At 40.8% G+C, this 26,105-nt stretch overlaps 1 protein-coding gene across 6 annotated transcripts in view; it reads right to left on the reverse strand.

The window, feature by feature from the left end:
- Positions 1-25,824, reverse strand: part of POU2F1 (POU class 2 homeobox 1) — a 110,743-nt gene extending 84,919 nt beyond the window's left edge. For all 6 annotated transcript variants that reach the window (XM_054824310.1, XM_054824354.1, XM_054824337.1 and 3 more), the window contains exon 1: positions 25,743-25,824. In XM_054824310.1, coding sequence (XP_054680285.1) covers positions 25,743-25,806 — 64 coding nt within the window. In that variant the 5' untranslated portion in view covers positions 25,807-25,824. The remainder of the gene's footprint in view (positions 1-25,742) is intronic.
- Positions 25,825-26,105: the final 281 nt, after the last annotated feature.

Below are 26,105 nucleotides of genomic sequence, written 5' to 3' on the forward strand. Positions count from 1 at the left end.
ACAAGACCCTGTAACATGACAAATTCTATCACTGCTTACCTTTAGTACCCCTAGATATTTATACACTTGTCTGTGTCAAACTGAGTTTACCTGATAGATGGCATACATGCATGTCTTCCACCCACTCTCACTATATTTTTATAAAATAGTATGTTTCCTGGAGGCAGATTTGAGGGATATAATCTGTCCTTTTTTGCAGTTGAACAGAAGCATGCTTACACTTGCTCTACCTGCTTCCATTTTCTGGCACTTTTTTAATTAGCAAGTCCTGAATGATCATGAGATTCTGTAGCAATATTAAGCCAGTCTAGTTATTTCTTCGTCCAATATTTGTCAGTTCAAAAGTCAATATAAAAACAGCATGGTCGAACAAGCGGTCAACGGCTATTCCCATCTTTGCAATTTTTTCCATAAGGTAAGAATGTCTTAAAGAAGGACATGCTGTCCAGGCAGCTCAGCTTTTCTTATACGCGTATTCTTATCCACAGATAGACTTGCTACTGACGGTAAGGAAGTAGTACAAAGGGCAGCTGATGTATCAGTTCTCCCTAAGCCAACAGTGCCCCCCACCTGCACCTTTGTGAGCTGTAAGCCCTCCCTTCTTTTTTTGGCCTTCCCATCCTTCTCTCACAGCAGCTGCTGCTACTGTTTGAATGATAGAGATACAGTACTACTTACACAAACATAGGATTTGATAGCACTTCTGTATCCCAAATAAGGTAAGGTTTGGTCCACAGAGTACAACTTGTTGAGTAGTCTAAACTCTGCTGAGGAGTTTTCGTAAGCTTCCCAAATCTGATAAGGCAGAAAAACAAGGAACCATGTCCTTATCCTAAACAGTCAGATGAAGCTTATGAAAACAGTAGCCTTGAGACCTATGGCTTCAGTGTAACCCAAAAGCTTCAGTTAAATGGTTCTATAAAAACTATATATTGTTTTACCACGTCTTGATAACAACACATTCTATTTTTTGTACTGGAAGAACACGATATCCCTGACACCTCCTTTAAAATTACTCTACCAGAAGAGTCTACCTCTTGTCTTACCATGACACAACTTCCATGGCAACTAAAAACACCCTTCAGGCTTATTTTAGAGAAGCCGGGAGACTCATAAAGGAAACCAGAGTAGAGGGAACATCTTCCCTCATGACAAGGGTTTGTGCATCGCACTCTAATGGGTATTTAAACAAAGACTGACTCATTTCCTCTCAATTTATTCAATCATATTTTACTATACTGAAATGGTAACAGCGAACATTTGACATCACCTTCATTTTAACGGCAACTGATTAAGATATCACAAATACATGATTATTGTTTCACAAAAGCAGCAGCTCATACCAGGCAGTTTACAAATGCCACCTAAGAAGAGCGTTCCTTAAGCCCTTCTGACAATAGCTTACCTTTTGCAATGCACTTTTGGTGACTCCTCACTTAGCTGTCCCCATGTATTAGTAACTGATTTGGGTTAATAATGAAAGATGCTTTTAAGAGCATTCACTATTAATTCAGTCAGAAAAGTATTCTGCTACAATAGCTTTTTTATCTGTATGGCATTTCTTTTTCAGGAAGCTGACGTAACGGAGCCAAAGCCTTCTTGGTAGCTATACTTTTCTATTCTTATCAATTCTTCTTTTTGAGAATTCAGAACACAAAGATTTCCGTCATTAATGCTGGATTACTACATCTGTGATCTTTAAGTGTTAGTGAGCTCCGAAATATCCAAGAGAACTATCCAAAGCTAACTGAATAGCACAATGCAGATATTTGACAGCAATCAGAAGACTGAAGCCTGAACAGACAGTGCAATAAAAGCCAAATGCTGCAAAGGGTTATTGTAGCTTGAATAACGTTCTGTGAAAACTACAAATTGAATATTGAATAATACAAAGCAGACTGGGGATTCAGAGAAAAAAAAATCCAAATCTAAAAATTAAATTCAAGACATAAGCTATTTCTTGGGCAGTAAAAGAACATACCTCTGTATATTGAGCCAAACTGGGTCAGAAGTATCTTTTATCAGTGGGACAACATTAGGGATTACTCAAGCAATACTTAATTGAAATATCAGAGGAAGAAAGGAAAAACTAATTTTCTATTATTTTATTATTTAACAGCTTGGTTTTGGGGGTGTTTTTTGTTTGGATGGGTTTTTTTTGCTTGAAAGAAATGAAAGCAAATCAAAACCCTACAACTTGAGAAACTGAGGAACACAAAAGCTAAAAAATTTGCTTAAGATACCATTTGGAGGCAGTATAAACCAGTGAAAACCTCTGAAGTCCTAACCTCAGTTCTCTGAATTTACTCACATTAACATATTTAAAAGCAGCATACTAATATTTCACTCTGCAATCAACAGTTATTTTACAGATTTTCTTTCATTTTATGTTTTGCTTTGCTCTGGAACCTAGCATCTCAAAGTCTCCCTTGCTCTGTCAATACACAAGTTTGTTGCCAAAACAACATTGCAAACCATTTCTTTTAATACATATTCTCTATTTTATTTCTTTGCTCCTCAGTTAACAGCAGAGTATTTATCCCATTATTTCCTATCTCACTTACAATATCCAAAACCTTAAATAGCGAGCACGTGATGTCTACGACATACCTTTAGCTGAATATACGCAAAGTAAACACATGCAACCTTAATGTGGGGAAGAAACAGGAACACCTCAGGGCAGAATTTTGTTCAAGGGAAAAGGGGAAAATCTGCTAATACTTATGAACCAAACCCCCTCAAGGAATTTCAGTTGAGACAAAAGAATCCCTAACCAACAATAAAATTAAAATTTGGTGACGATGGCTAGACGCCAAGAGTTGCAATGCTCCTGCAATAGGCAGTGCCTCTCCCTTGCTGGCTCCAAGATGAAAGCTCAGAGACCTGGAAGCCTCTGACTTGGAAAACAGAAAGACAACGCTAAGATCTTTGGCTTATTATGTCCCTTTGAAAGACTGAAATTTTTTGGCTTTCAGCAAATTTCCACAAGCACACAAAACTTCTGATTTGGAAAAGATAACATCCAGCCTCTTTTCATGGCTAGTACTGTTGTACAGTGCTACAAAGGAATCTTTAACTATCCCTATTCATCCCCGTACCAGCTTTTATTCTTTCATTCATATAGATCTTCAAGTTTCACCAGAATCCTGATAAACAGGCATGCTCTTCCCCAAGATCTACACGCAAAAATAAGTTTTTAATTATGAATGAATTATAATAGCATTCCTAGACCCTCTGTTACTGTCACAATGTAATTAAATTGAGATATTACAGCTGAAAATACATTCTCCTTCCAAATGAAGAGCAACTGTGTACTTAATATTGTTGCTGGATTAGACCTGTTCATTTCATAGTGCTGGAAGAAGCCAAAGCTGTGTAAATTTTGTAATGACAAGTTCCCCATTCTGAAATGAAACAAACTACTTTGAACTATGTCTACTTCATAAAAGGACAATTCTTTACCTTATAATTTCCCCTCAGTCGCTGTTAAACAACACATAAATATTTGTTGTATAAGGACAAGCAGTCTTTCCACAGAACAGCTGGCACTCCATCAAATAGAAGAAGAGTTCAGAAACAGTACTCATGTCTTCTCCTTTGCACATGAGGAATATTGATTATGGTGGTCTTGAGACAGAACAGCAGGCACCAAGAGCTGGGTTGTCAGGAAGAAAGTTAGGAAGTGCCGTACCATTTCTCAGCATCTGTCCATTCAGATTTACTTTGAATTAAAGCATGTCATACTGGTAAGACACCTCTAACAAGCAGAGCACATTCTTGCAGTGTTAGCTTCACATTCGAGACTTCAGGAAGGTAGAGTGTACCTTTGAATTGTTACTCAATTGAAAGGTGCGGTAACTGCCATCATCTGAAAACCCAGGGAAGGGTGTTTCAAAATTACTGTTTTAAATATCAAAATGCCCCATTTTGCAGCAAAGGCATATGAAAATCTGTTTCTACTACAAATTTAAATTCTGGCACTCAACTGCCACCAGTTTACAATCCCAACTTGTAATGCATTTACAAACTCTCTATGCCTACAGAGACTTTGTAAGGGGAAAAAAAACTTCCTTGCTAGAACACTATAAATACAAAATAGGCTTTCATTACTGTAAATTTGGACTACCTTTTCAAGTCAAACAGTTATAAGACTTTGTATGCCAAACATTTGTTTCTGCTCACTGGAAGCATCCATGCTACAAGCAGTCTGGCTAGCACGGGTTTTTTCCTGTGCTTAAGTCTCTGTAACAGTACCATCTACCCTTATCTGACCAACCTGTGTCTCAAGCACTTTTGTGTGTCTAGAAGTGAGACAAGGTATTATGCAGCTTCCTGTCTCAATTCCCATTTTGAAACACTTTTTATTCAGTTACAAGTAGAACACACATCAGTGCTGCTGCTCAAAGTCATCAAAAAATACTGTTTTTAGGAAAAGAAACTATATACATGAAGGCCATCATCTGCCTTAACCACCCAATGGCTCACTACTTAAAAATCACGGTTGCCTAGCAGAAGCGCTATATCCCCATGTTGTCCAAGTAGACCTCATTAAATTGTACAAAGTCAAGTCACTCCAAATGGGATTCCATCCTGCAGCTGGAAGCAAGCTCTCCTGGTACTTTTTAGAGAAAACAATGTATTTCAAGCAAAGACTTTATCCAGGTATTCTGATCTAGCACTGTTCCAGCCTCTTCAAGATCAGAGGCAAAAGAGTCAATGACTCGTAGGACCAAAGAGCAAGGTCAGGAGCCAGTCACTTCAGATACAAAGTTTTTCATCTATGATTCTGCAAGCCTGGATGGTTTATGACTTTCTCACTTCTGTCTTGTGGGTTTGAGGAAGGAGAAAGAGAGGAAAGAAAAAAATTACTGACACTGGTGGTAGAAAAGTTTTCACAGAAAAAAAGCAGCCCACATCAAAATATTCAAATGCTTATTTAAACGCGATCAATCCCACCCCCCACTCCTCCATTGCCAAAAGAAAACATGTATTACTAGGCTTCACTTCTTATCTCACTCAAGCTTTTTATTCACAGGGTGGGCTGGAGTGCCCTTGTGCAGGTACTACTCTGTACTAAGCACCCTGCAAACACTTGTCATGGTTTTGTTTTTGCTTTCAATTTATGTGGGCTTCAGGGGAAATAAAAGGGGGGGGGGCAGAGAGAGAGAAAAGAATCTCTCTAAAAAGATCATTAAAATTAATTAACCAAAAATAATGTGAGACATGGGGATGTGTACCAAAACTGAACAGAATCAGAAATTGTATCAGCCAAACTAAGTTTGCGTCACAGAGGAAAAACCTCAGAGGAAAGTCATCAGAAGAGGAATTGAATTTCTATGATAAAGATGAGGGGTGAACATGAGAGAAAAATGAGGAAAGCTGTGTAAGGTTTCACTCATACAAGCCAAAAAAAAAAAAAATCCATCTCTATTCTTTCCTTCTGAAAGGCTAGAAAGAATAAAATACTCCAGCTGTTAATTTTAAGATGGCTTTGCTTTCTTTTTTCTTTTTGGAACTTGAAAAGTGATTTCAAACCAGTTCTTACCATTTCCTCCCCTCATTAGAGAATTCTGATCTCGTAACTAAAAGCACTGACACCTGGATGAACTGAACTGCTTGCCAGTGTTACAGCAGGAAGAAAAGAGGAGAATTCATCAATTGCACTACTGAATATGAGTTCATTTATACAGAAAAAATGCGCATCTTATTGAATGAAAGCAATATGAAAGGAAAACGCCTCTGCAGCAGCACATCATACTAGTATTTAAACATTTGAGTGTTCAGGATATCTTTTTTAAATATAAAAAGGAAAGAAATCCAATATAGCTTCTCAAGCAAAGGTTCTAGAACAGAAAATATCAGACATCCATGTTCTTCCTAACAAGTCTGTATGTCTTCTCCCTGTTGTAGACACTGCACAAATTAAAATACAAACCCACCGAGTTCAACCAGTTGAGTTTTATCGCCTCTAGATTTTAATTTCATTCTAGATCAAAGAAAGAAAACTATTAACATATGTGCATTTAGTAAAATACAATGGTAAAGGGAATTCCTTTATCTCAAAAGAGATCTGACACACACACAAAGCTCTACATGCTCTCAGAACTGAAACCATCCCTAGAAATCACATATGGAACCTTGTGATCTTCTCAGAGCCAAATAAATGCTGTTATCTCTGCCGTAAGGGTTGCGGACAAACGTTTTCAAGAAACCGTTTCAAGGATACTTCTCTTCAGTCTAACTAGATATCAACCTTATACATTTATTATACTCATCCTATAATTAATTGTTGCTGTCTACATATGAAAGTGTTTTTTGTAAACAACAACATTTTTTTCTACTCAATCAATGCCATCTGAGAAGCAGAAGCCAATGCAAACTCCACAAATTTGGGGAGCCAGATGAAATGCCAATCTCTGCTTAAAATCTTGAGGTTGTGTTACTCGAACACTGCACTTACTCCAATTGCTCTTTTTAAATTACATGCATTAATAGATAACAATGACAAAAGAGCAAGTCCACTGATCCTAAGATTTCTCTTTCACACATTGTGACTTTTCTCTCAAGAAGCATTTACTCCAACAATACTTTGTAATTACAACCAGGCAAATACCTCTCTGTATCTACTACACCACAGACATAGATGTGAAGTTCACCCCATAGATGCACTATTTATAAAGAATATGAGGAGTATTCTTTTCCTACACAGCTGTTCTTTTCCTGTTCTATCTCCAAACACTTTCTGATGGTTTATTCCCCTGCCTTTGTACCTCTTCTCCCTTCCCCCAAATCTTTTCTCCACCATGGCACTGCAACAGAAGTAAGCATGTGTGTGTTTGGTAAGCAACACATCAAAAAGAACAGGGTGGAAAAATATCTCCTTTCCCAAGCCCCCCAAACCGAAATTATCTAGAGAAAGCAAAACCAGAAACAAACAAGTTTAATCATAAAAGCTGTTAAATTACTGAAATTAACCTTCCCTTCTCTCAATTTACCACAGATTCATCCTGCATTCTGCTGCAAATGCAGTGTATTAAAAATTGGATCACCTAACATCATGAAATGGGGCCAGTTTATGCAAAACTATCACCAGTAGCTTTCATTTACAATAATACAGAATATAGGCTAATATTTGAAAGTTCATGAAGATATGCTGATTATGCATGGTAATCTGCATACACAAGGAGCACTGCTTCATGCCTACTATTTGGAACAAAATTCAAACTTGACCACCTTAGTCATCACCTACACTGACTGTAGAGGGAGTCTCAGTAGGTTCAAACTAGTTAGGGATACATTCATAAAAGTCTTTAGGGGAAAAAAAAAAAGACACAGTCGACCTGCTTTTATTTATTTTTTATTTATACAGACTTCATCAATTTTTTTCTGGTTAACCACATATATATTTTACTTTTAAAATATCATTTGTGTTAGTGGGAAAATTATTCCCCAAAATTTACATTTGTTTTTAAAGAGAAATTCAGGACTCAGAAATGTGTGTATCCTAACACTATTTACATAACAGCCTTGAAAATTCCAAAAGGGCTATATTTCTATTCAAGTGGGATATTAGGACAGTTTGTTTCTTCAAGTTTATGCCTTCTACTGTGCTTTCGGACAAAACAATGTGCATGGTAACACAGTACTTCAACCACTAATGGTATGTTTCTGTTTCGGTAAAACCACAACTTAGTGCCAAAATAAGGACAGGAAAGTTCTTTATCAAGGAACTGCTGAAAAAGAATCCACATTTTTTAAAGAAAATACACTGTATTTCTAGATTTCGGTGCGCAACGTAATGTTTCACTATTAAAGCAGGCACAGTAATTTCCCAAACTGATGATTTGATGTCTGTAATTCAATGATTACTGTTGAAACATGACTCATTTTATTATTGATTCATTTAACACCAATATAGCAAGCAGGAAGAAACAATAGTTGAGGTCACCATGAAAAAACCCTCATGTAGCACAGATGTTGGCAGCTAATAGTGATTTGAAAAGTTATGGGCTTAAGTACAAGTGTATCACATCTGATGATTAAACTCAAAGAATGTCAGAGAACACTCTGGCAGTAATACATGAAACGAGGAACTGTCAATTTTTTTTTTGCTTTCCTAACAAGAGGAAAAAAAAAATATTGTCATAGCACTTCCAGCAAGTTGGTATTAAAAAGGAGATTTCATGCCAAAGTCGGCTGTTTAATCAGATAAAGAAGGCTTTCCTATTTCCCATTGTATAGATCAAGTTGGCTACAGGAGCCACACAGAGCTTTGAGTAGTACATTTTTTCCGTGAGGGCTCTATCATTTGATCATAGCAAAGCACAGAGACTGCTGGGTAATCTGAATCAGAGCTGCAGTAAAAGGGAGCCAGGCAGCCTGCTGAGGGCAAGGTAACCATGTCACCCTCGTATCCCACAGCACTCCCAGTCATGGACCTAGGTGTGGGGGGGAATCACCCATCTCCATTTACAAATTTGTCATGGAGGTCTTCATGTAACTCCCAATTAATGCAATGTTTTCTCCAAAGCTCATCTATAATGATTTTAGTACATGCTTGTTAAGGCCAGCCTCCCTGTACTGATGATGATTCTCCTGATTGCTTTCAAAACATTAACTTTCAAACTCTTACTGCTTTGAAAGGTGATAAATAGAATTTTCTATATAGGCCTTTACAAGAGACATAGCAATTTATGAAGCCAATAAAACCCTGTCCTCTAAAGACAGAGTTTTTATTAGAGGATGGGACATATCTAGAGAGGTCTCTCTACTTGTGATGCTGTTCATAGCCTTCCCCAGCAGACTGGAAGCAGCAAAGGACTGGTGGGTTAGGTCACCTGATATTCAGAAGGATGACAGATTAACCTGTTGATAGGTTACTAGGTCAGAAGGCACCCCTGAGCAAGACCAAGTTTAGAAGCTCAGCTTTTCACCAGGTACTGTCCCTGAAACCCCTCCCTGACATTTCCAGCCTCCTAACTTTTCTACAGTAGCAAGCAGCCCTTCAAGCTTCCAATTTCTTCTGTTAACTCCTCTTTCACACATTCTGATTCTGAACCAAATTTGGTTCTGGGCTGCGAAGTAGGCACTGCGAAGCGACCCATTCTAGCATTTTAACTCTTTTCACTGAAAACCTGTTGAAGCTGCTAATCTGAAGAAAGTCTTCAAAGCCGCAGCCAAAAAAGTACTAAAACACCACCATTAATCCTAGCCCCTGAACAAACACAAACTCAAGCCACTATCTGCCACTGTATCCCGAAACACAAGTGAATTGCTTTGCCATACTTCCACCAATATTGCCATTCTTTCATGCACCACCAGTACTGGTAATAACTTATAAGATCGGTTCTAGTCTCTCTGTATAAACAAAGCATGTAGAAGGCTGTAACTACCTTGGGTTTATGCTGTATTTTTAAGTAGAAGCAACAGCACTGAGGCAATTCCAATTAGCTTATTTATTTTCCGAGTCCCAGTGGGCAAGTACATAACTGGTTCTCATAGAAGAATTTGGAGTGGAATAAAAGAGAGCACTGAAAGTTAAGGATGTTTCATTTAATAATTCTAAAAGAAAATGGTTGGGGGGGGGGGTAGCGGGTGGTTGGGGTTTTTTTGTTGCTTCCCCCACCTGCACCATCATCCTACTCTTGAACGTTAAGTTTGAAGAAAGTGCAGCAGGATCCTTTCTGATCTGCAGATAGGCCATTGTGGTGGGTTGACCCTGGCTGGAGGCCAGGTGCCCACCAGAGCCTCTCTCTCACTCCCCTCATTCACTAAACAGGGGAGAAAAGGCATAACGAAATGCTTGTAGGTCAAGATAAGGACAGGGAGAGATCACTCACTAGTTATCGTCACGAGCAAAACAGACCGAACTTAGAGAGAGAATTCATCTAATTTATTACTAGGCAAAACAGAGTAGAGGAATGAGAAAATAAAATCAACTCTTAAAACACTTCCCCCCACCCCTCCCATCTTCCCAGGCTCAACTTCACTCCCGGCTTCAACCTTCCCCCCCTCAGCGGCACAGGGGGACGGGGAGTGGGGGTTACGGTCAGTTCATCACACGGTGTTTCTGCCGCTTCTTCATCCTCAGGGGGAGGACTCCTCTCATCGTTCCCCTGCTCCAGCATGGAGTCCCTCTCACGGGGTGCAGACCTTCAGGAGCAAACTGCTCCAGCGTGGGGTCCCCCACGGGGCCACAAGTCCTGCCAGCAAACCTGCCCTGGCGTGGGCTCCTCTCTCCACGGGGCCACCGGTCCGGCCAGGAACTTGCTCCAGCGTGGGCTTCCCACGGGCCGCAGCCTCCTTCAGGTGCCTCCACCTGCTCCGGCGTGGGGTCCTCCACGGGCTGCAGGTGGAATCGCTACACCCCCTCATCCTTCCTCCATGGGCTGCAGGGGGACAGCCTGCTTCACCATGGCCTTCACCACGGGCTGCAGGGGGATCTCTGCTCCGGCGCCTGGAGCACCTCCTCCCCCTCCTTCTGCACTGACCTTGGTGTCTGCAGAGTTTCTTACATCTTCTCACTCCTCTCTCCGGCTGCAAAAGCTCTCTCTCTCTAAGTGTTTTTCTTCTTCTTAAATATGTTATCACAGAGGCGCTGATTGGCTTGGCCTTGGCCAGTGGCAGGTCCGTCTTAGAGCCGGCTGGCATTGGCTCTATCAGACACAGGGGGAGCTTCTAGCAGCTTCTCACAGAAGCCACCCCTGTAGCCCCCCCGCTACCAAAACCCTGCCACGCAAACCCAACACAGCCATATGCCCATCCATTCATAAAAGAGAATCAGGGATACACACAGTAAAACTTATTTTTGCTTTTTCCATTCCAAGTTTCCTTTCATTTTCACACACTGAAGTGTTGTAGAGGTGGTCACGTTTCCTATACATTCCAAAAAAAACTTCTACACTCCCCCTTCACTTCTTCAGAAGTATTTGCATTGCCAAGGCACCTGCAGTCCAGAGCTTTAAATCCCATATATATATCCAGTCCTATACATATATATTAACTGCCATAATACTATTTCTAAATGCAACACTCATTCATTCAAACACTGCTGGAAACTGAATGATCTAATCTCCATGTGACTAAAAAGTTAAGAGTTTTGAGTTAGCAATTTTTCATGCACAGTTATGTCAGTTTGCCATTAAGAAAACTGTTAGTCCTTCCAACAGCTTAATCCTAGAATTCTGGACTAGCCCATGCTGGAAGAGACCTCAAAAGATCACCTGGTCCAACTTTTTTTGGGAAAGGGAGCCTAGATGAGATTCTCTAGCACCCTGTCCAATCGCATCTAGAAAAACTACAAGTTTAGAAAAACCTTAATGTTTAGAAATGAACAGAAGCAAAAAACCCCACCTAAATTATAAAAGGCTACTCTGAGGATCACATATACCTAGTCTAAAGACCAAAAGCTTTAGCAATCAAATCATACCAATACTCTTCAATCAGTAAAACCCCTCATGTGCACAGGCATTATAGTAAGATAAAAATGTTTACTGTTTTGAAAAAGCATTTAGGGAATTTAACGCAAGCTACGCCATCAATAACATATTTATGCTGATTAAAGAAAAAAGCTACTAATTCTAAGCACAGCTGTTACCAACATAAACCAGCAAATCTTCAAGCACAGGACCTCTGCACTTTGGTGATGGGAATTGTACCTACAACAATATTTTGCAGTTTGCTCCCTGTTAGTAGCTCATTAACAAAAATACCCATCACATATTCTTAACTCCAGTTGCAGCATGCCAGAATTCAACATCCATGATATGCTTATCATAAGTGACAGGCTACACAGGATATTTTTTTCTTTTCTGCAGAAAGACAACTGCAACTTTGATTTTCCCGTTAGGTTTTTCATCTTCCTTACACATTGCCCATGACATCCTCCCACTTACTAGTGGGTGCTTTTCAAGTCTCCATCTTTCTTCAGAGGAAGAAAAATGTGAAGAGGTCATTTAATTCTAACTTCATCTAAACAGATATCTGCTCAATATAGTTTAATACAAATGATCACTGCGGCAGTAAGCTACAGGAAGAAATCAGCACCATCTTGCATTTTCTCCTGTTATTAGAAAGGCTTTCAGCACACTTACAGCAACATACTTAGGCCTTACCTATACGTAGAAACTACCTTTGTCAAACTAAGCCAAAGGTGAAGAACCTTCATGTGACAAGGCCAAAAGAAGCTTTACAAAAAATACCTGGGATACCACTTTAAGCTATTCACTGATAATGTAAAGTCAGATTGCCCAGAAGTCTCAGGCAACCTTTGAGTTAAGCCAATAAGCCAGCTCTAAACAGACACACAGTTATGTCAACGAAAGAAATGCAGGGTATTTAAACTCAATGTTTTTATTGGCATTTTTACTGGGGCTAAATTTGGAAGTCATATCACTTTAAAAGTACAGGAAAAATGCTAAATACTTCTGACTATCAGAAAGAAGGCAATGGAGGACAGGGTAAGAGTACGCACTGAACAGTCAGCTCTGCTACCTGTGAAATGGAGGTGCACAGGCGGGTGATAAATGGAAGTGCTTAGAGAGCAGAAAACAGCTGACCATTTCCGAAGGCTGATGGGCAGGAAGTTTCCTGGTACAATTTGTGGGTCAAACCCTTTAAAAGAGACTGAGAAAACATTTCACTTGCTTGGGAAAAGAACCAGACTAAGAAGGGCAAGCCATAATTGAACAAATTATTTGGGGAGAAGAGATGTAACAGGACACTGCTACTCTCACATTTTCAGTTTTAAAAGTACATACATTTCTCTCAGCTGAAAAGAACCACATCTGAGTGATGAAGAGTATTTTCCTCTTCATTCCTATCAGCAAACTTTTTGGGCTAGTATAGCTGAAACAGGTCCAGATAAATAAAAATGCAAGGCCTCATTTTCTCAGACTCTGGGGGTGAATTTAAAGGTAAGCAGCAATTAGGCTTACTTTGAGAGAGATATCTGTATCATATTTGTCATTGTTATCACATAATAAACAAGTCAGTATCATGCACAGATGCTTTTTGGTTTGCTAGCAAGATCTGAAGAAAACTGAGAATAAAGATAAAATACACTGCAGTGAAGTCACTGTACTGAATTCATGACATCATAATTGTTGCCATGGCAACTAGCTAGTATCAAGCACAGAATACTGCCTTCACTGCAGAATCAAGGAGCACCTGTGCTGCCACAAAAGAAATGTTCTTATTCAAACACAAATCTAGTCAACAACACAGAAAATAAGATATTACTGTAAGCAAATTGCCTTTTCAATACCTCTTATTTTGTTCACCTGGTGTGAGACTTTTTAAACACTCAGTCACACATAAAGAGGCCTGATAAAGTATACACATGACAAAAAGAGTCTAATTGAAAAAATGATGGTTTTCTTCCATAGCATTCCTCAATTTTTCCAGTACAGAGTAATTCTCTTTGCGCTTTCCTCTCCTATGCATATGACTGCAATTATATACAACAAACCTCTGTTCAGACACAAAACAGAGGGCAAAAACTCCAAAGGAAAAAACACAAAACAAAATGTTTTCCAGTTATTTCAACAAGCCAGACAGTCAAATTGAAACTGTCACACAGCAGCAGAACTAATTGATAAAGAACATATTCACATTTAGAGACCAGAACTTTTGTTTAAGGACTGACTCAGCAGGGCCTTCAAACACCAGTCATGCGTTTTTCACGCACTCACTAAATGCAATGCTTCAAATCTGCAGGGTTCTGAGAACAGCCCAAGAGTAGCTTTCTTGTAAATAAAAATGTCATCCCTTTTCCCCTAAACAGTCCTCTTCTACATGATGAATATCTGCTATTCCCAGCTCCTCACCATTCATAAATATAAAAGCTTCAGAAATTACATATTTAAAAAAAAAAGCTAAGCAGTTGACAATTTATCGGGTCACAATTAGGTTTGTGACTAACAGTTAAGTATTAAATGCACAAATGCCACACTTGATGTTGCAATCTCCAATATTTGTTGAAATAAATCACTCAGTATTACAAAGGCACATGAAAGAAAACACTTGAAAATTAACTTCGTATTAACTTGCTGAATAAAAAAAAAAAAAGTCAGAGCTGTAGGTCAGTAATACCAGACAGTGTTTCACAGTTCAACCTTAGAGCTGATTAGCACCAAAGAAAGTGTTTCAAAATAAATTTTAACAAACAGACTACACTATATAGTAATTATACTTATTTGCTACCTCAATGGTTCTTAAAGAGCAATCCATAAATTATTGCTGGACCAGAGAACACTTCCATACAACCATATGTAATTAGTCAATGCGTCTGAACAGTTTCAGGATGCATTGATGGGGTTTTTTTTCAGCTTCTAAGAAAAGAGAACTGTCCTAGTTACCAATTAAACAGCACCCCATTTCTATATTGGCTTTGTGCCTTTGTTGGACACTTTCTCTGTTGCCATCCAATACACTGATTACACCAAAACCAGAGGACAGAAGTACTGAAGTTGTCTCTCCAGTCCCCGCTCTCTTTATAAAGATTGTGTAATACTCATTTGTTGAGACCAAGTAGAGAATACAAACAAACAATAAAACGAGGAGTTTCAGATATAGATGACTAGTAGACAGCTGTATCCCATATGTTTCTGTCTTCAGTGTTCTAATATTACTTCACACAACCAAGAATGATGATCACTACTTGAATGACATCATGAAAATCCCCAGTTTAACTAACCTTCCACAATATGAAGTGTAGTCGGGAAATGACTATAGCTGACAAACGTTCTAAGGAAATTGTTCATTTGTTTACTTTTCAGTTGCAGGGAGAAGATTGATATGGTCAACAATCTTCCACATGTTTTTAAAAACCTTAGGAACAGCTGCGGCCTTTGGTGATAACAACTTGTGTGTACAAGCATATATACTAATACACCAAACACAGTTAATACAACTGCCACAAACTCAGAAAACTGAAAGAATCAAGTTGATAAAACCTCAAGCAAGTTATGTCAGAAATGTAGTGTTCTCAACTTCTCTGCAACTCTGAGTATAAATTTCTTGAAGTGTATTGTACAATTCACAGGCCTATTTGTTATGTAAATACAAGACAAATGGCAATGATATTCCCTTCTTCATTAGTAAACACATCATTTCTAGCTCTAACCCACACAATATGAAATCACTACTTAATAAGTAATGAAAAAATACCACTGTGCCTGCAGTTAATTTTGCTTTTTGAAAGATTGACAGATTAACTGATCCCTTAAGCAACTAATGTGTCTTCGCTGAGTGCACACAGAAAATTATGGATTGTCTCAAGACTTTAAAGTTATATAAAAAGCTCTCTGAAAAGAACTTGTTGAATTAGGTTTTCCCCAACAGTCCTACTGTTAAGTCTAACTTTCACTTATGTTAACACTAGATAAGAGAATGAGAAGATTTAAGTGCCGGCCCACATTTGTACATGGTATTTCTTCTTGTATTATTCATTCATCAATATTATAACAGAAGCTACAACTGTAAAATTTCTGCTAGTATCTTTAGAGGTGCCCGCAACATTTGCAAACCTGACTAGAGACACCACAATGAAACACTACCTATCCCTCCTCTCTCCCCCAGCAAACCAAGCTGAGAAAGACTAGGGGATTTAAGATGCCAAACAACTATTCTAACTCTTTATGCCTTTATTCAGACTTCCATATAGCAAATCCTTTCCACTGTTGCAGAGTTCATCATCCACAATCACAGAAAACTTAAGTGTATAAACACTTAAATACAATCCTTTAAATTTAGCTGTTAGTTTATAAATAGTTATGTTTACTCTAGATATTATTAAAATGTGTTACAAAACATGCCTGGATCCATTTTCAATTTTAACTATGTTGAGAATGATATTAATGAAGTAGTTTTTCCCAACACAGGCATGACTGAAGCACGTTCTCAAGAAGTTTTAGGGCACTGAGCTTTAGTCAATCCTTAGTACATTTGGAACAAGTCCCTTCTGCACCACTGAACTGAATCATATAAGGTGTAACCATGTTGCAACTAGGTTTCAAACCAAATTAAATCATATCACAATAAAACACAGCATTTTTCTCTCAGAACTGAAAGGAGATATTCTTTACAATGCCATTGTCTCCCACTGTAATGAGAAAATGGATAGTCTTGAAATAAAGTAAGCTCAAAATTTCTGCAGATTTCTGCAGTCCCTGTTTGTAGGATAATTCTCAAACACACTCAAGACCCTGAGTGGGTCTGAAGAAATTGAGAATCTGCTCAGTTGTGCATCTTTTCCATGAAGTAGTGTCAGAGGCTTAATTTTTAACACCCACCCTCTTATCTTCCCCTTATCTTCACAAAGCAAGATAGCAAAAGGAGCTTCCAGTTCTCTTGTTCCCTTGTAGGGAACTAGCAGTTAGTAGGAAAGCCCTTGGAGCAACTCCTTGGTTGTTTTCCAGAGCTAGAAATGTTCAGAACAGACAAGGAACATCATCTTTCCTGAACTCCTTTATGGTGCTCCTGAGCACTTTAGGATAGGAAAAGAACCACATACAAAACTTAAGATGGAGTGAGAAATAAGTGGGAAGGTGTTTTTGTTTGAAAGATAATACTAAAAATCACCATACTGGCTCAGACCAAGGAATCCACCTGATCCTCCTCCAAGAGCAGTCACCAGCAGACACCTAGGAAAGAGTGTAAAAATAGGGCAAGCAGAAGGATAGTTCCTTTGATTACATTCACGAATGTCAAGAATTTGCAGCTTAGCACTTGCCTGAGCCCAGAGGTGAAAAACAACATGCAACACACTGCTTAGCCCTTCTTTGTACAACCTTGCACATACAGAAAAAAAGAAAAAGCGTAAGCAGCAAAGGTTAGTTTAAAACTGGATACATGAAAAATTTCTGCAACTTCAGAAGATCCATTTTTTTTACAAAATAGAGTAAAACCAACTTTGGAAAATGATCAGGTTTCTAGTTCACACTTTTCCACCTGATGTGTCCTCATTTGAGAACTTTGACTAAAAGTCTGTCCTACAACTGCTGCTACTTCAACACATTTTTCTAGGGCAGTGTTTGGCAAAATTTGATAAGCAGCAGTGCAGCCTGCCAGCTGATGGCTTCTGCCTTAGTTTGGCACACCCGTCCTAACCGGAGAGAAGCTACGCTGGCAGTAAAATAATAGTTGGATAAATGTTACCAACGATGCGATTCAAACAACTTGCCATGTGAGACACTGACTGATCTGAAATCAGAAGCTACCAAACTTAGGACTACATAAATATACAGAAGTGTAAGTTCTCAACTGTTCTGAAAGATACTCCCAAGTTTAACCAGCTTTGTTGTCATAAGCTGTCTAAAGTAACTATATTCTGACTGAAATGGAACAGCAAGTAAAGATAATCTTATGATAAAGTCTGTTTGAGGGAAATGACTTGTAAATCACATGCTTCACTTGAGATACTGGAAGTACTCTTAACAATTAACATTGCGTAGTCCAGATCAACATAAATTCAATAAAAACAGAAAAGTATCTCTGGAAAGTTCAATAAAGCCTGAGAAGTACCACGTCTTTCTAACACTGAGAACAGACACCCTCATTCAGAAACAAACATGGAAAGTTACTGCTCCCTTTGCCCTCCTACCTCCAGTTTCTCCACACAATCCCAACTCATTTCTGCCAGAAGCTAGGACACAGTTTTACACAAGCTCTGTCAAAACAGACAATAGTCCAGAAAATGACGGCCCAATATTCTTCCTGCTTATGTTCCCACTTCTTTTTGGCAGCAGCCCACCCTTAAATTGGATTAAGTGTAACATGAACTGTACCCTGAGGTATGATGACAAAGCAACTCAGACTATCCCTCACGCATAGATTTCTATCAGAATTATCTGGGCTACTCTAGGCATCTCAGATCATAGTCTTTACTAACCCAGCTAATTTTAACTGAAATGGATTAGACGGTACCCAGATGGGCAAACCCAGCAATAGATGCAGGGGAACAGGAAACTCCAACAGTCAGAAGCAGTAATGTCTTCTACTACTACAGAGTTAGAAGAAACTGTCCCCAGCCCAAGCTTTCCAGTACTTTTACAGAACATGTGTGCACACAGGTGTGTGTACATGCATTGGAGGGTGGGGTGGGAAACACTCCTGGAGGAGTCAGTAGGGAGGAGAGGTAGCATTTCCTGGCATATCCATATCTCTGCAGCCTTTAGAAATAAGCAAATTCAAATTATCTACTTAAACCTACATTTGAAAATTCAAAAAAAGTGATAATTTTAGTACTTAAAGATCACCAGGTAAGAAACAAAACAATAGTTTGAAAGGCATCTTTGCAACAGGATTCGTGGAAGAAACTTGAATCTCATTTCTCATTCAGTAGACCATATTAACAAATAATGTAGAAATGAGTGATTCATCAAACAACTGAGTCACTTCTACCTGTATTATACTCCTCCCCCTTAGTTATATCCTAGTAGTATAAAGCTACAACTTCACACTGGTATGGTCAGGCACAAATTACTAAGTCACATGGTATTTTTCAAATAAAACTGAATCATCAAAAGGACAGAGAGAACAAATAGCAAAGGAGCTGACTGCAAAAAGGATGGTGGCTTCCTAACAGCTATTAAAGAAATGGAGGAGGGAAAAAGAAGCAAGCTACATCTCCAGTCTGATTCAACAGGTTTTCCTACACTTATTTTTAAATCTTCAACTGTATTTACTATTTTAGTAACTTAGCTGTTGATAGCTTCCTTTTCTAAAACTTCATGCCCTGATATACAGGGCCAAACGTGCCATATATGCTACTTCATTTCTATAAAGCCAAATCTGATTTCTGGGAAGAATAAAAAAATAGAAGGAATGATGAGCAAAAGGTTCCTTGTCACAATATCACAATTTATAGAAAAGATAAATCTGTCTCAGAGTGATCATGTTAAATGGCTGAAGCAGTTATGCTTGGAGGTTTTTTGTGGTAGGGTTTTTGGTGGTTTTGGCTTTTTTTTTTAAGGTTGCTTTACAGTGATATCAGTCCAAAATTTAGCAGAAGTAACAGTGTCTGTAATTTCCCAAGTGCTTTTGCCAATATGTCTGTTTAAGCCACAGTCCTTTTTAGAGAGGCGTCTCACTCTAAGCAACACTAAGATAACGGGAGTCACTTATAGGTGTCATCCGCAATTTTTATTTAAGAGTTTCTGCTGTGGCTACCATTAATGCAATCATACCTATGACAGCACAAACCACACCAAATTTTCAGCATCTATTGGTTTCTAAGCTACTCTTTTACTTAGGTGCAGTTTCATCACCAGCTTCAGTAATCTACGTACAGCCTGCTGCTAGAAAAGGAGGACCAGCACAGGGCCCATGGCTATACATTCCCATTGTTTCCCTTGGGCCAGCACCATTTTAGAACAACTTGAGTTCAACTCAATCAACTGTGGTTTCACAGTGGCTTGTGTCAATCTAAAAGCAAGGCAATACAACACAACTAAGCTAGCCAGAATGCTTGCTGCTGCTTTTGAAAAGAGGAAGCTTTATTTCTCTTCCTTCTTTCCCCTTCCTCCACTTTCACTCACATGGTTCTACCCTCTCTCTTGCACTTGAAGGCCTTTAATGAGCCAGTATCAACTCACAAACCAAAGATCTAAAAATGATCTGGGGCTAGTTTTCCACCAGGTTAGCAAATTAAGCTACAGCGTGCTGGAAACCAGTAAGTGCTAGGACAGGTGCCAAGGAAGTCGTAGAATCACATGGCTCAGAGCATGACTCCCCATTTATGCCAACAGGAAAGCCATCAGAGAGAATGAAATTATGAGACAACTTGGGTCAACACACGTGCTTCTTGTTCCCTTCCTTGATTGGTACTGCTATTTGTCTAATCTCATTGTAAGCCAGTTCAGAGAGCTGAACCAACAGAAAAAACTATTCATTATTTTTGGCAAGGCTTGTTTTCTGCCAATTTAATTCCCTGAACTAGCTCAGCAAAGGAATCAGGCAAGCATCTGCACCAGAGTGCAGAGAAGGGGGCAGGAACACACAGGGAGATGAGGACAGGCTAGGGCTGATTTAAATTGTCATTGAACTGCATACCCTACAGCAGATCTACATCACATTGTAGTTAGAACTGACAGTAATCGGTGCCTTTACAACAGGAGGCCTTCATTGCTGATGAGAGTACATGAACAGTACCAGCGCTGAAACATCCTAAGCAAAGTTTAACCTGGGCACAAGCTTGGATGATTACATGTAAAAGCAGAAGAATCACAGTACTCTTACCTTCAGAAATACTACAAAACATTAGCTAATTATTCCCCCAGCAACACTCCTGTGAAAAAGTTTTCTATAATTCCCCATTACACAGATTTAGCCCAGAACAGCAAAGCAAGCAAAACTGGTGACAAACTCAGTATTGGAACCCAGTAAATCCTCTATACTAAACCAACACTTCATCATTCAACTGTGTTGTTTATTAACCCTAAACTAATTCAATTAGCCAGTAGTAGTCTATAAAAAACTCCTTTTGCAAAGACTTTGTAATGCACTATAAAGCTCATTATTTATAATACAGTTATGTTAACAACTGTGGTATTTCCTAGCTAGTTGTGAAATAAGAAACTAGGGAAAGGAATAATACTGAGATCTTAAGTAATTATTTCCTTTTCTACAGAGAAAAACAAGTGGCATGAAGCAGCATGAGGGTCTATTCACACAACGTAAGTTTAATGCAAAGAACTCAAGAAAGGAAAATACATCTACGTACATGTTTTTTCTCAGATCAGCAATTGTCAAGCAGTTTCAAGTGAAATACGAGTGATTACTTAATACACACTAACCAAGACCAATATCATTCCTTAAATTTATCTCCCACACTCAGTCCAACAAATCCCACGCTTAACTTGCCCTGTATAACAATGTAGCACAATAGGAAAAGGGGTGGGAAAATTTGTCAACACAGAAGCAAATCTCTGCAGTAGTAAACAGCCAGCACTGTAAGTCTATCCAGCAACATGAGATGGTTTCTCATTCACGTACTAGCTTAAGCACCCAAACCAAGCATATCACATTTGGGACACTCGAGTCATACTTAATTTTGTTCAACACCACCTTTTGACAACAGCTTTGTCACAGAGACAGGAAATACGTTATGTCATAAATGACAGTCATTTGCCAGGACTGTCACTGATTTTCTCAAGATAAAAATAATAAAGCTGTAAGTGCGAGTAGCAGAGGCTGCCTAATTGTCAGCTGTATAAAATATCAGTATCAAGATTATTGTCCTACGGGCAACAACAGTTTGAGGGGAATAAAAAACAATGCTGGAAAAAAGAGGTAAGAAAATTAACTAAATTTGCTATAATCTGTTTTAATTAACAGATCACAAATGCTGTAATCTGTTTTGAAGTCTTGAACTCCACAGAAGCCAAAACTTGAGAAAAGCAAATGAAAGCTGATTGCGTGCTACAAAAAAACTACTGCAAATTTGCCAGAGAATCCAGAGAGAAAACCAACATGTCTATGGAAGACAGAAAAAAGTTGGATGACAGATGAAACAACAACAAAAAAAATCTGGATAGCATGGACAAAACATTTACTCCAAAATTCTTTGCATGCTTGCACATCTGAGCATACAGAAAACAGCAAAAATGTACAACTCTAAATGTGGGATTTATCACTTGAAATTTGACAAAGATAATTTGACAATAGTGTTAAAATCTTTTTTCTGGGCAATATGTTATTAGGAAGTAGGAACAACACTTCTTCACACCACATAAGAGACTCCTAACGCAGAGTATGTTGGTGCTTCCTAGGTTTAATGGACAGACTGGTTGAAGGCTACCTCACTGATTCCATCAAGTGAGGCAACTCCAGATATCATCACCATTACTTGTGAAGACAAGCTATCCACATTCAGCATCAGAAGTCAGTATTAACACTTACTTGCTTGAATTATTACTGCAGGCTAATCTTCGAGAAATTGTTAGTGACAGCAAATCTGAGATTTTTTTCCTCTTAAAATGACAGGGTGGAAAGCTCAGATTCTTCCCCCTTCCTTCTAGGAAGCGAGGTGTAAGATCTAGCTCCTCTAGTTGGGAAACCACCATACTGCCACACACCTTTCCAATTCTGCTCCATGTCCGGCAGCATGGCTACTGACACAGCTTAGCCTATTTTCCAACCAGCTGTTAGACTGGTAAATTTTGGTTACTTTTGAAAAAAGAAAAAAAGGGGGGGGGGGAGAGGAAAACAGCAGAACCACCTTGATAACTGAGCAGAGGTACTCAGGCAGTGGAACTATTTCATAGGGAGCACAAGCCTTCTGCCTTCTGTCCCTAATAAAATAAAAGCTGAAAGGACAGCCGAAATAGCAGAACATATTCCCCTGGTAAAAATTAGTAAGCACTGGAAGAGTAGCGCAACCCTCCACCCTCACCACAGCCAGGTGAAAAAATAGGGAAGAAGTTTCTTTTACTCTCCCATTCACCACTGATAGCAAAGGTCCAAGAAGAAGCATAAAATCTGACACCCACCAGTGATAAACTAACATAAAAGTCCTTACTCAAGACTGAGGAGTAATACCCACACGCTAGTCTCAGCACCTTCTGACAAGTGAGGATGATGCCAGGGTTTGGGAAAAGGCGCTTCCCACTAACATGTTGCCTATGGGCTTCACTGGTAAAGACACAGTTCTATCCATATCATGTTCCAGTAAAATTTTAAGCAACAACACAGGCACACAAATGTACATTTGAGATAAATACATCTGTATTTTGACATGTAAATACCTGAATTCAGAGTTATAAACCCCAGCTCGGCCATAAGACCGCACAAGGCCACTGTCCAGTATTCCATTCTATAAAAATTACTAAAATGTCAGTGACAAAGAAATTTTGCTTGCAAGATGCAATGTACATTTTTATCATGGTGGATAAAATATCTACAGTCTCAGCAGTGGTTAAATTGCTGCTATAAAGGAAATTGTCCTCAGATAAATGGTTTCCCTATGAGAAGGTTTCAGTGCTACACCTCACCCCAGGTCAATAAATCAAATTAACTGCACCTTGTCCTCTGGCCAATGACATCATCGGCTTGACCACATCTTGTGAAGCGAGTGCAAAAACATATGCTATTTAAGGCATGAAATCATATTACTGCTTTTTGTCCAGCCAGCCTTGTGCTGTTGGTCTGTGAAACAGTCAGTCACCTGAACAGTCTCATTACCGCTTCTACAGATTTTTTCTTCTAGTATTCAAGGGTGAAGAAAAAGGATAAATGAGTCATTATTTTTGAAATCAAAATGCTTTTCATTAGCTGCAGCGTAGTATTTTGTGACAAATTAAATTTAGAAACAAACTACAAAATACGCCGCCTGCATTTGTATGTGAACGCTCTTTCTAGTCATGTTTTGAAGATGCTTACATGCTAATCTGGCACAGCTACTTTGAAGTACCCTGCCGTTAGGTCCTTTTTCTCAACAGTGTGAAAACAATGGTCACTAATGAAAACCTACACAGTTTTATCTGAAACCCATCCCTGCATATTTCTTTTTAAATTACTGCTTCTTTCTAATAAAGTAGTCAATTTGTTTTCTAAGTAGACTAATATCTGGTTTAAAACTTAATTAGTCCAGACAATTTAAGAGGATTAATTTCAATTTTCACTTGGTGTTCTTATGACACAATCACAGAAAACTTATCTTCATTTCTAGACCCTGTACTGCCTTGTATCTTGTGTTTTGAAAGCCAAATCTAAATGAAAGGAAAAAAAACCCAACAAAAACCAAACAACCCAGAACAGTCAAAGATACAAGCAGCAACAAAAGCAACTGACACACTGCACTGTTAAACTGCATCCACACTAAGCAAAAAGAAGGTGAATAAGATTATCTTCAATGTATTCAATTCTGTTGGTGTTCAGAGGGAGGAGGAAAGCTGTTCAGATTTTGAGTGTGTCTTCTATAGCTCTCTCACTGCCAGGAAACGTAAATTAGAAGCAACTCTCCTTTAAGGAAAAGAATCAAGGACAAAGGGACCAAAAATGCCCAAGCCTCTGAAAAGCAGATATGAAAGGAACAGCTTTACAGTCTTGAGTTGCTATAAATTAAAAATAAGCTCCTTATTTAAAAGACATGAGTGTTTGAGAATCTATGATCAGATCTGATGCTGCTCAAGCCCCAGGAGGGTTTTGTTTTTGCTGGCAGGGGTGGAGTGGAGATGGGGGGGGGGGGGGTCATTTTGGTTATTAGTAAATAAATCAAGCAGCAGAGAGTGAGGCCTAGGCGCCTGCCAGAGGAGCCAGGGCCTAGCTCTGCCCCCTCCTCTCCTCACACAGCCTGGGTTTGATCTCGGGGCCCTGTGGGTTGCCAAGAAAATTTTAAAAAAGCGAGAGAGCGAGAAAGAAGAATCATATTGAACCACAAAAGCACATGGGGCGAATGTAAAATATAAACACGGCGTTGGGCTCTGAGTGGCTGTTATTAAAGGTCTGAATTACTAAACATGAGAGGCGGGGAAAGCCAGGCGGCCATTTCAATAATATAAACCTCCCCGAATTAGACATTATTCAAATGAGAAGGAAAGGGAGAGAGAGAGCGCGAGGGAGAGGGACGGGACCCGCACCCCCAGTGCCAGCCCACCGGGGCTGCCCGCACCACCGTCCAGCCCTGCCTCGGCACCCAGGACGAGGGGGCGCGGGTCCGGTGGCCGGCACCAAGGGGGCCTGCTCCGGGGCCGCAGCACCCTGCTCCCCCGGAGCTCTCGGGGCTGCGGAAGCAGGAGGGCAAAGAGGGAGGAGGGCAAACACCGCCGGGGCAAATCCAGCCTTCGGGGGTGCAAATACGCGGCCTCTCCCGTCGGAGGGGGGCACGGAGAAACTCTGCCCGCACACTCCCCAAGTCACCCCACACTGAACCTACCCTTTACGGAGCGGGGGGAGCTTTAAATAAAAAGCCAAATTACGCTCTCATCCTACCCCTCCCCGAGGCCATCCGCACCCATCCACCCCATGCCTGCAGGCCCCAGGCTCTGGGGAAATAACCCTGGCTGAGGGGGATGAGGGGGATGCGGGGGAGGGCGGGGGGGGTAATAAGAGGTTAGGAAACCAAGTCTTTCTCCCTGACTCGGCCCCACTGAGGGACCAGCACCTCCGTCCCCATCCGTCCTGCTGCCGCCGCGCGGGGACTCAGCCCCACTCGGGGGACCACCCGCTTCCCCCCAGCCAGGCGGGCCATGCCCCCTCCCGCGGCCCCCGCCGGGACCGCTCCAGCGGCATATCCCCCCCTTGCATGAATATGTAAAGCGGCTTTTATTGTGGGCGTGCAGGCCGAGGGGGGAGCCCGGCCGGGTGGCGGCTAGCTACCTCCGAACGCTTCTGGTTGCGGGGATGCCTCCCCCCTCCCGGCTTCCCGCCCCCCCCCCGCCGACTCCCCACCCCGACCCGACCCCACCGCCTCGCCGTTGCGTCGCCGCAGCCGCCCGCGCCGCCGCCCCCCATCGCCCCGCTGCCTGCCCCGGCGCCGGTGCCCCGGCGTGCAGGCGGGTGCGAGTGCAGCTCCGTGTGAGGGAGCGGGCGGACGAGGGAGGGAGCGTGTGTGTGTGTGTATGTGTGTCTCCCCGCACGGGGAGGCTGCTTTCCTTCTCTCCCCCCCCCCCCCCGCTCCCTCCTGTGCCGTTAATTATAATAATCCTGAGTACTAATAAATTATGCTAAGCGGGGCGGGCGGGCGGCGGGGGGGCCGCGTGTGCGAGTATGAATATGAATATGTAAAATGCAGTAATGATTACCTGCCGCTGCCGCCACCGCCGCCGCCGAACTCTCATCTTGACTCGCTGCTCCTCCGTCCGCCATTTTGAATATTTTAACCAAAATCGGCCGCCCGATAAACCCTCCCTCGCTCCCGGCCCCCCTCCCTCCTCCCCTCCTCCTCCCCTCCCCCCGCCGCGCGCCCCCTCCCCCCGCCGCCCTACTGCGCAGCCGCCAACCGACAGCGCCGCGACCCCGCTCTGCGCCTGCGCAAGCTCCCCTCTTTTCTCTCTCCCCCGCCCTCTCCGGCCGCTTTCCCGTCGAGCCTGAGGTGAGCCGCCGCGCATGCGTCGAGCGAGGGTACTCGCTCGCTCGCTTCCCCCCGCCCCGGCAGATTTCTCGCG

Source organism: Grus americana, chromosome 1 (assembly GCF_028858705.1).
Source record: "Grus americana isolate bGruAme1 chromosome 1, bGruAme1.mat, whole genome shotgun sequence".
NCBI lineage: Eukaryota > Metazoa > Chordata > Aves > Gruiformes > Gruidae > Grus > Grus americana.